Source organism: Empidonax traillii, unplaced genomic scaffold (genome assembly GCF_003031625.1).
Source record: "Empidonax traillii isolate 1590-97213 ecotype Southwest subspecies unplaced genomic scaffold, ASM303162v1 scaffold491:size805508, whole genome shotgun sequence".
NCBI classification, from domain to species: Eukaryota; Metazoa; Chordata; class Aves; order Passeriformes; family Tyrannidae; genus Empidonax; species Empidonax traillii.
The window spans coordinates 8,064-23,557 of NW_020955684.1; the positions used below are offsets into that span (position 1 = coordinate 8,064).

At 37.0% G+C, this 15,494-nt stretch overlaps 1 protein-coding gene across 1 annotated transcript in view; it reads right to left on the reverse strand.

The window, feature by feature from the left end:
• Nucleotides 1-399: 399 nt before the first annotated feature.
• The window catches only part of CASP8AP2 (caspase 8 associated protein 2), a gene marked incomplete at its 3' end in the record, with an annotated part of 16,086 nt that continues 991 nt past the window's right edge, over nt 400-15,494 (reverse strand). Inside the window, exons 2-8 of the mRNA XM_027896284.1 lie at nt 14,751-14,831; nt 13,354-13,454; nt 12,187-12,261; nt 11,088-11,203; nt 6,068-8,535; nt 2,137-5,074; nt 400-599 (exon numbers count right to left, since the gene is read on the reverse strand). Coding sequence (XP_027752085.1) covers nt 400-599; nt 2,137-5,074; nt 6,068-8,535; nt 11,088-11,203; nt 12,187-12,261; nt 13,354-13,454; nt 14,751-14,831 — 5,979 coding nt within the window. The remainder of the gene's footprint in view (nt 600-2,136; nt 5,075-6,067; nt 8,536-11,087; nt 11,204-12,186; nt 12,262-13,353; nt 13,455-14,750; nt 14,832-15,494) is intronic.

Consider the following 15,494-nt stretch of genomic DNA (forward strand, 5'->3'; position numbering starts at 1 on the left):
GCATGGACAGAGCTATATGTAAACCCCTCTGGAAATATTCTACATCAATTTGACATCTATGTCTTATGGAATTTCATAATCAAAAAGTGCATGGAAAAAAACATTTTCACTAAAAAAAGTCCTTCCTGCACAATCCTGATACTTTTTTTTCAGCTCTAATTTTAATACTTTTCTAATTTATTAAATGTGTGCAAAGGCTTTGAACATCTCCAAACTCTCTTTCTTTATCTAACAGCTGATCCAACAACAGAACAATCCTGTTGTTCCTGGCTTATGAGTGGTATCAAATAAACAGATATTAAGGAATCCCTGGACCATAATATTCCTATAACGTACATTTTTAAGAAGTCACAACTGGGAGAATCTAAAATTCTTTTTTTTCCAGGAACCCTCCCCAACAAAAGACATAAGGAAAAGACAACTCCAGAGATTTTTGTTCAACTGCAAGTGTAAACATAGGGCCATTGCTGCTATCAAATATAAGAACGATATCGCCTACCTGATTTGGGCTTTTGTTCAGCGTAGTGGCCAAGGAAACAAAGGTTTTGCTTGATGGTCCTTTTCTCTGACATTCCAGTAAAATTTCTCGGTCATCATTTCTAGAGCAAAAATGCATTTTTAAAATATTAATACACATAGCTGTGTTCATGCACACAAACAAAATAATACACACAGGCATTTATAAAGTTTTGAGTATTTCCAAACCACAGAACAGGAGTACAAACAGCAGCAATGAATTTACAGAGCACCCTCTCCTCTACCAGGACAGAGAAACAGAGTTAGTACGAACAAGTAGTAATGCAGATTATGCTCCACAAATACAAAGGGCAGGATTATTACAACAGAGTTAGCAACAAGCCAAAGTTTTTGGAGTTTTAAGATTCTAAAGTAGACATTTAAACTCGAATGGAAAGGAAGTCATAAATTTGACAGGGGTCAATGGTTCCAGGTGGGTTTGCCTCAGTTTGCAAGGCTAAAGAGCAGATTTCATGTAGGGCCCACTGCCATTCAAAGATTGCCCAGAGAGGTGTTTGACTTCTATAAGTGGCTTACTGTAACAAACATACTCAGAGCACATCTGCTGTTCACTTGAGAATAAAGAACCTGGAGGCCAATTCTTTAATGTGAGTCACTGATTTGTTGTCTCATTAATGAATTTAGGCAAAATGTACATAGACACAGTCTTTATATTCCGCTGAAACCTGTCATATTCCGATAAACTACATTTAATTTCTTCCACTTCAAGAAAAAAATGTAATGACTACTTATTTAAATAAAGTTGGGTTTTTCAAGTATTGTTCTAAAATAGACAAAAACTGTGACACTGAAAACTTAGTCATATTCCTGTGGAAAACTGTGACAGACTGTTCCTACCTCGTTGGTTTGTACATTAAAAATCACATTAGCTCTTACTGTCCTTTTTTCCACGAAGAAGTTAATTTTCTTTCAAGATGCTACCCAGAAACTTACTTTATATCTGAACTACAGTTTAGACAAGCCTGTTCTGAAAATCTCAGAAGCCCTTTATAAAGCATCGATTGCGTTGAGTTGTAGCAAGAATAGCAAAACCTGCCAACTATAGTTTCTTAAAAATAAGAATACACCACAATAATTTTGCATGCATTGTCAACACATACAGTCATCTCACTTGTCACCCACATCCTGTCCTGCTAATTGGGGCTTTATGGGTTGAACTGTTGACTGGTACATTTCTGCAGATTGAGCAGCCTAGGCCCCAAAACAAAAAACTGCTCTCATGCCTTCTTAGTGAAGGAAATCAAAGACCTCCATCCCCTACCAAGCCTGGCTGGAATTTCTGGACAGCAAAAAATACGGGTAGGGGAAATAAAAACTACAAACAGTATAATACAGGTCTTGTTATTTGTTAAGGCATGTAAGTTTTAAAAAGCAAAGTGAAGAGGACACTTTCTTTGGGAGTTCTGGGTAAGTGATGGACATCAATCTCACAGAGCCATCCTGCATAGACAGGAGGCTCCCACTCCACTATTCACAGCAGGATGTAGAACTAAATAACGTCAGTCATTGGCTAAATATCCTTCTCTTCCCTCTCTCCAGTATATCACATAGTTAAAAAAAAAAAGCTAAGCCACTCAAACAGATCAAATAAGAAATTACCTTGTCCAGGAAACTACTACCTCTCCCTTCTTTTTAATGATGTTTTTGGCATACAGGCTAGGTGATGATGGAGATGAAACCAAAGGAGAAGAGTCTTTGTTCTGCTGCAGCTCATTCTTATTGGAGCATTGTTTGGGTGGTGAATTTATTTCTTCAGACTTGGCATTACTTTCATCGCTCCCCTCTCCTCCTGAGTCAGTTTCTTTTCGTTGCCTTTTTGAGTTGAAATTATCTTTGATAGCCTCCTTTTTCCTCTTTTTACTAGTTTTATCCTCTATACTTAACTGGCACTCTCCATCAGTCTTTGAAGAGGGTTTTGTTTCAAGATTACATTCGCCTGCTAGACTCTCACTGGAAAGCTCTTCTGTTAAGTCTATAGATGCACTGAAGCATTCTTTCAGTTCTTCCTTTTTATCACTGACTTCTGGGTTTCCTGTAGAAGTTGGCTGTGTCCCATTATCTGCTCTGGATTCCACTGCAGGACATGAAGTTCCACTGACAATATCATCTGCTAAGTTTATGTATGACTTCATGCTGCATTCAGCAGGAAAAGAAGCTTGAGATCTAACATGCATTTCAGTCACGTTTTTGGATACTTTCAACTTGTGTGCCTCAGACTGCTCAGGGCTTTTATCTGGGCTTTCAGTGTCGCAGCTCTCTGTGTTTGAGGGCCCAAGCAAACCAGTAGTTTCTTCCTTTCCAATACTATTATGTGACTCCTTTGGAACCTGAGGTAAGGCACGGTTTTGTTCATGTTCAGCCCAGACATGAGGCAACTGATCCATCTCAACCACATTTGGTTTGACAGTTTCTTTCACAGTGGCTGCTGTGGCACTCTGACTGCCCCTTTCTTTTCCCCCAGTTCTTATTTCTTCTTTTCCAATCTTTGTTGGGGATGTCTGCACCTCCTTCACTGAAGTCATGCGATCAGATGCTGGTGAGGCAGATGGCATTGCACGCCTGATCTTCACAATGAAATGATCATTGGATTTCTCCATGATTACTGCTTGCATTGGTAGGGTGGGGCAACACTGAAAACTGGGAGCAATGGGCCGACTTGTCCACGATGATGAACAACTTGATTTACTGCTTGAGTTATCCGATTCTAAGGCCAAATGAATGTCTTGTTCAGTGGCATCCTCCTCTCCAAGAAGTGCATCTTCACTGTAATGTGCACTGACAACACCCTCGGGAGTTGAGCCAGAATTATTCTCAGGTTTTAGGAAGCTGAGGTGAGCATCTGATTTCAAAGGTGATGGGATAGTTAAAGAAACAGCCAAATCTTCAAGAAGGATAGAAGAAACACACGATTTATTCTTCTGTAAGTTACATTCATCTTCTTTGCATGAAGCTGCGTTTGTAGAAACCTCAAACATACAGCTCTCATCCAGCACATCTGGATCAACAGGCATATGAGTCCTGGATGCTAATGAGGGAGCTCTTACAGGTGAAACAACAGTCCAGTTAATATCCTCTTCTGGTTTAGATTCCACACATGCCTCCTTTGGAGCAATCTCCTGCCCCAATTCTACAGCATTACCTCTGCATTTGTGACTGCCTAAAAACGGTTTTTCTGGAGTCCTGAATTCACACTCATTTCTGTTGATATTGCCACCATTTTTTTCCAAGAGATCAGAACCTTGTAATAAGCTTTTGAAAATTTCACCCATTTGAGCATCACTTACAAGATTAAATGTAAGACTGGATGCTTGCTGTTCTGTGAGAAGCTCATAACTAAGATCAGACTTGTTAGCATCTCTGGATAGCTGGAATCCTTCTTTTTCATATTTAACAGTCTTCAGTGGAGTAAGAGTGCCTTGCAAATTATTCTCTTTAGAGAAGTGCACTTTAATTTGAGAATTCCTTGTGTTATCAATGGAGTTAAGACATTTTGTAAAGGCAGTTTTTGGCGCACCTGTTTTATTTTTCTCATGGTGACACTTGGGTTGTTGATAATCCACAATCTGCTTTGAAATGATAAATTCTTCAGGCTTTTGAGAACTGGCCTTCAGGGACTTTTTTCTTGATCTCTGCACATCATTTTGAAGACCAATCTTGTGGTTTTGCTTTCCTGCCCTTTCAAACTTCCCCTCCTCACTCCCATTTCCCACATCACAAAGCTTTATTATAATTCTCCTTATCTTTTCAAATAAGTAATCAAGCTGTTCATCTACAAATTTCCACAACTGTTTTTTCATATCTGATACTTGCTGTTCAAAAAGACGGTCCACTATTGCATTCTTTTTTACTTTTTTAAGTTTAGACTCTATAATATCACAGATACTCAATTTTAATGTATCACCTAATGTACACATCTTGGAAAAGTTCAAGTATCTTATTAATGCTGTAAAATTTATAATACCAGATTCTATAATTCTGTGAAAATGCTGAACTGGGAAGTGTACCTTGAACTTCATGTAACTCTTCCTCATCTGTTTTCGTACAGCTCTTAGCATCTGCATGATTTCTTGTATATTTGAAGGTTCAACAATAACATGAACTATTTTTTCAAGACAAGCAATGCTCACAGTTTTGTTCTTCTTCATATCCCTTGAAGATCTGACTTTGAAAGTCTGACTTTTATGCCTCTCTCCGTTCTTCTTTGTGCTTACTTTCACAGAAATGAATTTTCCATTATCTTCATTGCAATGCACAGTTTTGCTGTTTTGATTCTGCGGACTGTTGGCCAAATTTCGTGTCTCAGAAGAAGCTTTTGGTCTTGACTTTTCCGTATTTTGAGAACCTCTTTCTGGTTTAGATTCTTCTTCATCGCTACTTACAATTTCTCCTTCTTCTATTTCTTCAGAAGAGATACTCAGCCGAGACTCCACCTCTAAGTGTTCATCAGACATGCTAACGGGCTTTTGATTTTCTTTGTTTAACTCCTTTGACAAATTCTTTGAGGGACAGATGACAACCGTACTTTCAGGAATTAAATCTATAAAAGAAAAACAGTTTGCTAATCACCATAAGGAATATAATTATAAGCAGGTATTTTTCTCCTGTAAACGAACTGTTCAGACCTGTTTGTTTGAAACTGGCAGCAAGTTTGAGCTATAACAAGTTTGGGTGGTTTGCTTCAGCAGCTGCTAGTTTAAGGGAATTTTTTGAGCTTTAAGGGGCAAATTGAGCTTTATTTTGAGCAAATTTTGAGCTTTAAAGGACCTCGACGTTTCACCAAACATATGTGAATTATCACAAAAATACATCAATTAAAAACACAAAAATATAGCAGTTTCCATCAGTTTTAAATTTCTTTCCATTTAGTTTAACCAGTTCTCTGAACTCTGCACAAGCTAAATTATAACAGTCACATTAATTATGAACTAACCTACGTTTAACTAACATTTACATACAATAAGTGGCTTTTAACAGTTTCACAACAGAAACACAATGAGAACAAGTTATCTATTAATGTTTTAATAATCCTGTAAAGGATTATGGTCTGAAACATAAGAAAACAGATTTCAATGCCACCCTACATTCATCTTCTAGTAAGAAATTTAAACTTCCAAGTTACTCTCAAGTACTCTTGTCAGCTTTCTCACAAATATTGGAAAGAATATGGTCCTAAGTAACTTCTGCCTCCAGAGAAAAACCTAACGAGATCTACCCAACACTAGGCAAAATTAAGAAACCTATATGCATTTTTTAGTAAGTTAATACGAAACTCTTATTTCAACTAGTCATCTGTCAGTAGTGACTAGCTCCAATTTTTGTAGCATGAATATTCAAATGGCTACAATCTTGGCTGCAACATTAAGTGGTTCCACTACAAAAAAAAAAAAGGGAACAGAGAAACAAATGCAACTTAAGTAGAAACAATTTATATTTTTGAGAAAGGAATTAAAAAAAGTAATTTCTGCTTTCCATGAGCGAATCTTCTAAGCCTTTATGAAGAAAAGAAATTAGAACACACACATTCCAATACCTTTGTTATAAGTCTTCACAATGCCTTTACAGGGACTTTCCATCTTTAGTGCTTTAGCCAAAGGGCGCACCGGACTGTTCAATGGGCTGATTGCCTTCGGAATATACCTCAAGTGATTGAGATCAATGCTTAGTATTGAGCTGTCATCATCAACAGGAACGAGGTTAGTTTCCCTCTCTTTAGTTATAGGATACATCTCACCACTGAGAGAAGATGCTGTTGGCATACTGGTATCAGCTAGGTCTGGCTCTAGATCACAAGCATTCTGATCAACTAGTGGTTCATCCCTATCAGTTATCATAGTTCTGTCCAGTGACTGGGATGTAGTCATACTAATTTTGCAGATATCCTTTTCCTCAGTGGGAGCCAAGTTGTCATCATCCCTCATTACTTGCATTAAAGAGTCTAGTTTTGTTTCAGTAACACCATCTGCAACATCAGAAGACTCCAGGTCACCAGAACTTCTGGCTTCTGATTTATCTAAGACAACATTTTGAGAGCCACATTGGTCTGCAGAGCTTTGAATGTCAGCAGCTAGCCATATTTCATCTTTCTTCCCTGCCGCTGACTCTGGAAGGGCTCCCATACTTTCATTGGCAGGTTCAGATTGTGCCACTTCTGCTGCTGGTATATTATCATCCTGCATCACACCCATCCCTGTCCCAGGCAAGTCTTCACACTCTGTCACACTCCCTGTCACCTCCAGGGGCAAAGATACAGGGTGGTTCAGCCCCGTCACTGCCATTGCTGTTACTGAGACTTCTGATTCAACCAGATCACAAGCCTCTGCAGCTTCTGACATGTCAGCCTGCACCAGACCAGGAACCAGCACCTCTGCTGCTCCTGGCAAGACTTGGGGCTGTATCTGACCCACTTCTGCTTCTGGTAAGGTTTCTGAGATTGGTTCATCAGTTTCCCCTGCTGGTAGCATTGCAGACTGTGCTGGATCTGCGGCTGTGACTTTGGAGGTTTCATTTTCAGAACTGACAGAAACAGGCAGTGCTGGTTTCATGTTGCTCTGAGCTTCACTGTCCAGAAGGTGCAGAGTTTGCTCTGTGGGACCACAGTCTACAGGGTGGGCACAATCCAAGAGTTCGGCTTGCAGTGTGAGTTCTGTTCCTCCCTTGTCAGTGGCCTTTCGAAAAGGTGTTTTAAGTCCATCTGTTGCAGAGATACATTGCTTCTTATTAGGAGAAAGAGTTAAATTTAGCTTTTCCATAAAGCTAAGTTTTAAGTCTTTGTTTTTTGTCCGACTGTAGTTATTTTTAGTTTTGGGAACTTTATGGTCTTTTAAGCTATCTGCTGCTGCAGACGTTTCTTCCAGCTTATAGAATTTGTTTCTCTTACTGTTTTTAACACTTGTACCTTTCTTGGAGTCTTTTACAGATTGATGAGAAAATTTTTTTGCAAGTTTTTTTTCATTTCTAAAATGCCTATTTTCATCCTGATCCTCTTTTTCTCTTTTCCTTTTTTCTTCGGTTCTGTGTCTTTCTGATTTGGAATGTGCTGTTTCCCATTCATATCTACTACTGCTTTCCTTCAAGCGTGCATATTTATGCTCTCTGCTGTTGGAATTAGAAGGTGAAGTTCTTCCTTCTCGAGAGATATGATCATCTGTTCCCCTGTCTCTCTTGCTGTCAGTATGTTTCACTTTTCTAGGCTCTTCCAGACGACATTTACGTGATTCATGAAGACTCTTTGAATGTTCATTCTTTGAGTGTGGACTGCTCCCCCTTCCAGGCCTCCTTGGATGTCCTTGCAGCTTTTCATTTGGTTTATTTTTTTGGCCAGCATGCTTTTCTCCTTTATCATGTATTTTAATGTCTTTTTTAAATGCATTTTGTAGTCTCTCATCAGCATACAAATCACTTCTTGTTTGAAATCTGTCTTTACCAGCTGTTTGTTTCTCCCAGGAAGAAACACCCCTTTCTACTCTTCTTTCTACATCTGGACTGCTTTTGAGTTTGATGCTCTGACTTTTTTGTTGCAAGTCATTTTTACTAGCCTTCTCTGAAAGGGTTTTCAGCTTCTGTTGAGGATCTGAACTCCCCTCTTCAGTGTCACCCTCATTTCCAGTGCTCTGATGTACTTCTCTTTTGTGTTTGCCGACATTTCCCCTACTGCACTGTTCATTATTTTTAATGTCTTTTCTTTCCTTTCTGTTATCCTTGGTGGAAGCATGGTCATAGCTCAGTGGACACATATGAGTATCATCACTGCAGAGCTCTTCAGGAGGGTATCTCAGCAAATATGGAGTGTTATTTTTTTCAGAGCCAGACTTCCCAGTTTCTGCATTATGAGCTGAGTAAGTGTGGTATGTATCTTTTGAACAGTCGCTTTTCATTCTATGTTCCATCTTTATACTGTCACCCAAATCAGAAGGTCTGAATTTGGAATCATTTGTTTTAGTTGATGCCGGAAGGTATGTTCTGGTGAAAATACTTCGATGATTGGGAAACTCTGCTAGCCTATTTATAAAAAGAAAAGAAGTTATTTATATTATTTTTGAATTTATTTAAATGTAACTAAAGCTGAACTGCAATGAATCCATATATCTCCAAAAATTGTTAACATTTTCTTTCAGTTTTAATTTTGAAAAAAACTGGAGAAAAAGAAAGAAATTTAATAATTTCCATCAGCACACAACAAAATAATATAACTTACACATTTATTTTCCAAAGGAAATTCATCTAAAGAAAAGGCAAAATGTGGGGGAAAATGCTGTATGGGGCCTAATTAACCATTTCAGTAACTCTAATTAGTATTTCATTGTCCAGCATTACAAAGAGTTTTCCTCCAGGAAAAAAAAAAAAAAAAAAGCTGTTCTTTACAGTTTTAGTGATTTAAAATAATAATAATTTAAAAAACAGCAATTCAATTATTTACTGTTAGTTAAACTGGCAAACAAAAGAATAGGTATAATGTGACTGTGCTTACTCTACCCAGTAAGCAAATATACTACCATGTTTGGAAGTTGCTGCAAGCTACAGTAAACAAGAAGTAAATAAAGATAATCAAGACTTATCAAGGCCACATGCTACTGCTGAAATGTCATCATATTAAAAATAATTTTAAAAAAATCAATTTAAAAAGGGCACATGTAGCCTGTATGGTCTAAACTTCTACTCCTTACTGACAGAATGCATCCGTTACCTCTACTGAAAAAACAAACTACTAAAAAAATCTAGCCCAATTCCCCCACAACAAAACCCACTAAAGAAACATACTTTTCTACCATATTCAACAAAACTTTTCATTAAAATAACATGATTAAAGACAATGTCAACCTTCTTATATACTTTCCACCACACAGAAAGAATTATAATGTCTAATCCATACAGAAGGAAACAGAAGTCACATCAATAAATGATGGCAGCAAACCATGAAATGTCTGGCTCCATTTTAGAGGGTCAAAGATGAAGGGGCTGCTACACAGACATTTAGTTTTGGCCGGAAATTCTACGACAATTCAGCATTCACTCATAATGATTCAATGCAAGTGTAAAATAATTCCACATTTTTCTCCAATACAAAATGGGATTGATTTTGCTTTATAAAACTGAACACTTCCTATGGGCCAATACAGTAAATTTAAATTTGAAATGAACAGCTTACAACTGGCTCTACTCCAAAAATGTGACATTGCGACGCGAACTGAGGGTTGAACACAAACAATGCTGCAGCTGTTGTAATACAATCCCCCCCCTTTCATATTTCTGTTTCATTGAAACTGGTAAGTTTTTGCTGAGCTTTAGGCTGGCTATTAAATCTATATACATGTTTGATTAATGTAATTGTATCCAAGTGGTGTTCATTTGGTGTTATGCGGTTTTTTTAATAGTTGGGTTTGGGGAGTTTTTTTGAGACAAGCACTAACAATTCCCTCAGAGGTATTAACTTCAAAATAGTCTTCACATGTAGGTGCATTTTTTAAGATAAAGTAATTTATTATAAACCATGCAGTGGGCATGGAATGTTTCTAAGATCTCAAAGTGCTACCTTCCCCACAATTTTCCAGGATGGATGCTTCCAAAATACGTAGATCAAATACCTTGGTCATAAATTTTAATCACCATCAGATGGTATTGCAATGGAACTTGTGAAGTATTTAATGAGGTTAAATATTCAAAACAATTAAACATTTTCCGAAGAATTTAATTTAAAACTCAGAACACTGCACTCAAGCGTATGAAAATGACAACCGTTGTGTCAAAGCCAATCACCTGAAAAAATTACACACATTAAAACCTCTTGACCTCAGTCAGAGTTAATATGCTTATAGCCTTCAGCTCAGTACTGTCAAATGAACCTTCTTTATGACATCTTTTGGTGCAAGAAAATACCATACGGTCAAAATAAAATACAAACAAACCAGTGATGTGGCTGATGACACACAAGTGACAAGCAGGTGACCTTGTGACAAGCTAGGGGTCCTGAATCTCGGACCCCTGCTCTGGATTGATGTGGTTCAGAAGCCATACTCTCAGGTACTCTCCCATCCATACTTTACTATTTTCAAGTGCTTGCAGTAGGACCAGTAGTACACAGAAATAACCAAGAATTCTCTAGTTGCCATCCCCACCACTGGAGACAGGGATTTCCTATCTTGACATGAAAACATTATATAATCTATGTACTTTCACTTGTTGTCTGAAAAGTTCCATGGAATTCACATCTGAGGCCATAAAACAAGACTAGTTTTGAAGCCGAACTGTGTAAGACAGTATCTGCTTTGAAATATATGAGATGGTTAGATGAATGGGAGTTAAACAAAACAAACAAACAAACAAAAATTCATGCAAATGGTCAACCTTTGGATTTCTTTTTGGTTCTTAATTAGAAACCAAAGACCTCATCAGACAAAAGATCTTTCCTCTGATTGTATCACTTTTAAACCATACAATTACTAAGTAATGATTTTTTTCACTAATTTTTTATAAAATACACACATAAATTTCTAACAAGTATATAAACATGATCAGACAAAAAACATATTTTCAGTTCCACTGTCTATTTGTACCTTTGATGGAGATGACTGATTTCTTCATCCTTACGGTTAATTTCCACCCTTGCTGTTTTGATAAGAGCTGAAATATTCTTTTTGAGGACTTGGTTTTCATTCTGTAGAATGGCATTCTATTTTAAATGTATACAAAAGAGACAACAAGAGAGAGAAGGAGAGAAAAACAAGAATTAGTTTGGGTACCCAAACATGTAATGAAAAACAGTGCAAGACAACCACTAGAAAAATATCCCACCCTTTGCAAACTGACAGAAGGACAAAGTCTTTTGGAGAAGAAGTTAGAATTACTGAGGTACAAAGAAGTTTGTAGTTTTTTTGTTTTTTGTTTTAACATCACTCACATTTATGCTCATATTTGTGTTCCTGGCAATTATTTAAAATGTCTTCCGCAATTTATTGCTTTCTTGGTCACTATGTCAAATGACATATGTAGCTTTTAAGCACTTTTGTAGAAAGAGGGTAATTGTATTTCTTTCAAGGTATAAAATCAACTTTGGGGGCTCTATCATTCTAAAATTTCTAGATATGATGTTCCAGAACCGTAACTGTAAACCCCAAAGACCTTTAGGACTTATCTGTAATATGCAGTAGAGCACATGGCAGAATTGCCTCAAATAATCTACCTCTGTAGAACAGCACAGCATGGGAACACTTGCTCAAGCTGAAGAGCACTTCAGATTTACCAAAATGGCACTATGTCCAAAGCAATGCAGACATCCTCTTCCAGTTCTAGTAACAGCTCAAGCACCTTTGTAACCCCCTCCCTAGTGCATTAAAAACCCAAGAATACTGTATACCTTTTTGACAACTACTCATTTGGCATGCTTATTTTCTAATTAAGAAAATGGAATACAGCTTCTAAGCAAATAAAGTCTTACTGCACCCAACATCATGAAAGAAACAAACGTCCCTACTAATTTTGTCAGTAGGCTATCCCAGCAGCTATCCTAGGCAGACCAAGCTCCTAGCATGTACAGGGATGCTCTACCAACCTCACAAGGATCAAGTCTGGAAAGCAAATGAAATTGCCTTCTCAAAGTAATATTCAATTTTCTTTACATAAATCTCGAACACGTTTCCCTTTGAACTACAATACCTGTGCCTGTATTTCTTTAAATTTCTTCATCAACTCTTTAATTTGCTGCTGACATTTTTCATATTCAGCCTGCAACTGTCAAAGAGAGAAAAATTCACAGCACAGAAGTGCAGAAAATGTTAGCTTCATTAGAGAGAAAACTTACATCTCTACATTTATCGTTAGTTAACACAGTACTGCATATTACAAAACTCAGTTTTTTACCCAAGAGTAACAAATTAAAGCCAAATTAAAACCAAAGGCTCCAACTGGTATACAGGTCTTTAAACCATCACAGACACTCAGATAAGAGAAAATCTGTATCTGCTTGCTTAACAGTAATAAAGAATAAATGACACGATTATCAAGGAGCAGGAGTTCTGAGAGCCAAACAGATGGGAACTTGCTTCTCAGATTTTATGTAACACAAAACAGATAAGGAAAAACATAACAAGAAATTACTACAAACAAACCTGGGCTGCAAAGGACATGATCCTGTCAGGGTCACAAAACTAAATAAAATAAATTTGGCATGAGCTCTTCTTTAAAATTACATAGGGACAAAGCCTTCACAGAAAAATGGGCAACTTCCATTCAGTCAACTGCTGTCAAACTTTCAAAGCAACACCATTCAGTTTTGGATGTTATGCTCCTGCTTCTTTCAACATTTGTGGATGTCTGCCTCTTTTACGCCTTTTAAGTGCGTTTTGTGAGCCAGGAGAGGTGGTGCTACGGAAGTGAGTGTTCTGCTGATTTGCTGGAAGCAGTTACCGACTCCATGGCTATTCTCAGTCTCAAGGACAGAACTTAAGATAAATCCATGACCTATCTGCTCTACTCTGGTAACATTTGTTGGGAGCAATGTCTTGACTAGCTTTGTGTCAGACATCTGAACAGATACCTGACTAGAGGAAAATTACATTTTCCCGTAATGTAGCTGATACATAAACTGGGTGCAAAGGATGATACATGAGAACAGACCAGGTTACAGAGTGACAGGTTCACGCATTCTAATGGGCTTGTTGACATAACAGTTTATTAGCACACTCTTGTTTTTACTTATTTAAAAACAGTTTGCCTATTTTACCAACAATGTGAGCACGTTGACAATATTTTCTGTGTTTCACATAAGAAAATTTGGAACAAAAATAACCCCAAACCAGATTTTTTTTCTACATTAATACATACCTCATCGTAGGATGCTTTCTTTGCAGTCCCTTCTTCAATTAATAACTCATCAAATAAATTTAAGCTGATTCTAGATGGAGTAGAACTTGGAGCAAAATTGTCTGTGTAAAGAAAATTAATTATATAAGGATACAGGTATTTTTCAACTCTTGCTGCATTGTGTACGCTGTTCTATACTGCCTGTGCATTTTGTTTTTACTTTTGTACTCACAAGGTAACAACACACAAAATAAAGAACAACTACATGCTTGTGACATATCATGTTGCAATAATATACACTGAGATTTCTTAAGATAGTCGACCATAAGTGAAACGAAAGTGAAATGAAAAAAAAAAACAAACCCAAACAAAAACCAAAACCAACCAGTAACCCAACACCCAAGCACCCCAAATGTTTAGATAACAGTGCTTTTTCCGCAAATCAGCCTGCGTGCTCTGTTCAGCAAATATGCATAACCGACAAGACCTGGTTCATGACACCTCTGAAATACAGATTCATTTGCAGAGAAATAAATGAAGTTAGCTATCAAAGTTGTTCTCCGATCCTTTGGACAATATCATAATGCAAAAAGCATTAACATCACACTGCAAGAGGACATACAAATAACATCTTATCTGTACAGAGCAAAAATCTCACCACTCCTCTCTTTAAATTCAAAAAACCAAGGTCCTTCAGAGCTGGACTATATAGACTGTTTTCACTACACTGTTATTCCTCCTTTTAGCTTTTACGTTTACTAAACAACATATCTCCATATGTGAAATATCGACCTAAGAAATGTAAAATGAAAAGCAAAGAAGATATATAGACACTTTATGTCCGTAGAGTCCTCCCATAAAAATTCAATGGTCTTATAGCAGTAAGGTCAGTAGAGAAATAATTGCTTAAATATCAAAATGCCCTTCAATTGAAAAGTACACTCAGGCTCCTAAAAAAGAACACACTGGGTTCACTTCTTTCTTACCTTCAAAGAAGGGAAATTATTTACATTAGCATGTCAAATTATTTGGAAAATAACAAAAGGTTAAAAGGGTCTCCTGAACTTACTGTATCACACAAGAAGTATTTTTTGCCTCTCTCACTGGAGATTTAGTGATTGGTGACTGTTTGATCTGGTCATGGAAGCTTACAAAAACACAAAATGAAGGTGTTTTTTCCAAGGAAAAAATGTCCTATATCAAGTCCAAGTGTCTTAAAATACCCAATATCACAGGAAAAACGTCTTTCATTCATTCAGCGAATAAATTTCAGAATTCTGTGCTTCATTAAAACAATCTAACACGTCTTGAATTTTAACAAGTAAGTCAAAGCTAAACCCACTTGTTTTACCTGAAATCAGCCTAAGAAGCAGACTCTATAATCCTCCAAGCCAAACAGCACGACATAATCAACCTACCAGAAACCGACAAACTGCTGTCCAAGCCATCATAAATATCCACTGAGCTGTCGTCACCTTCCTTGAAGGGAGAAGCTTCAGCTAAAGCAATGAAAATAATAAAAAAAATAAAATAATGAAAATAAAAATAAAAAAAGAGGCCAAAGTAATAATTTAATCAACTCCAACCTCTACCTTTCCCATAAAGTAAGTGTAGCTGTGGTCCTAGAGCAGAAGAGAATAGTAAGAGTAATAGCACAGACTAGTAAAAGACAAGGGAATTTTATCCAGTAATCTACTGCTACTGTGGAGAAAAGATCTTAAGTCATCAGGGAGCGAGGACAATCTTGTAAGATCAGTCCCTAAATATAAGAATTGTGCACAAAGCAAATTATGTGGTTTTAGGTACAAATACATTTTAAAATTATAAATTAAATAAACTTTGAAATAAAATTTGAAATTGTTTTCTAGAATACACTGCATACAAAAGCTATACAACAAAAAAACCAAAAGAATTGATGTGATAAAACCACTACTGTTAAAAAAAACATCTCTTGCTAAAAAGAAAGTACTGTAGCAGTCTGTATCATAATTCAAACAATTTGCTTTAGTATTGCCATCTACTCACACACTAACTGGTTCTGTAAACGTATTTTAATCTAAATCTCCTCAGTCTCTCTTCATGTCTTTTTCCAATGCCTCTTATGACTCTCGTCTCCTCTATGTGAACCTCTCCAGTTCTGCAACAAACATTATTTCTATAAA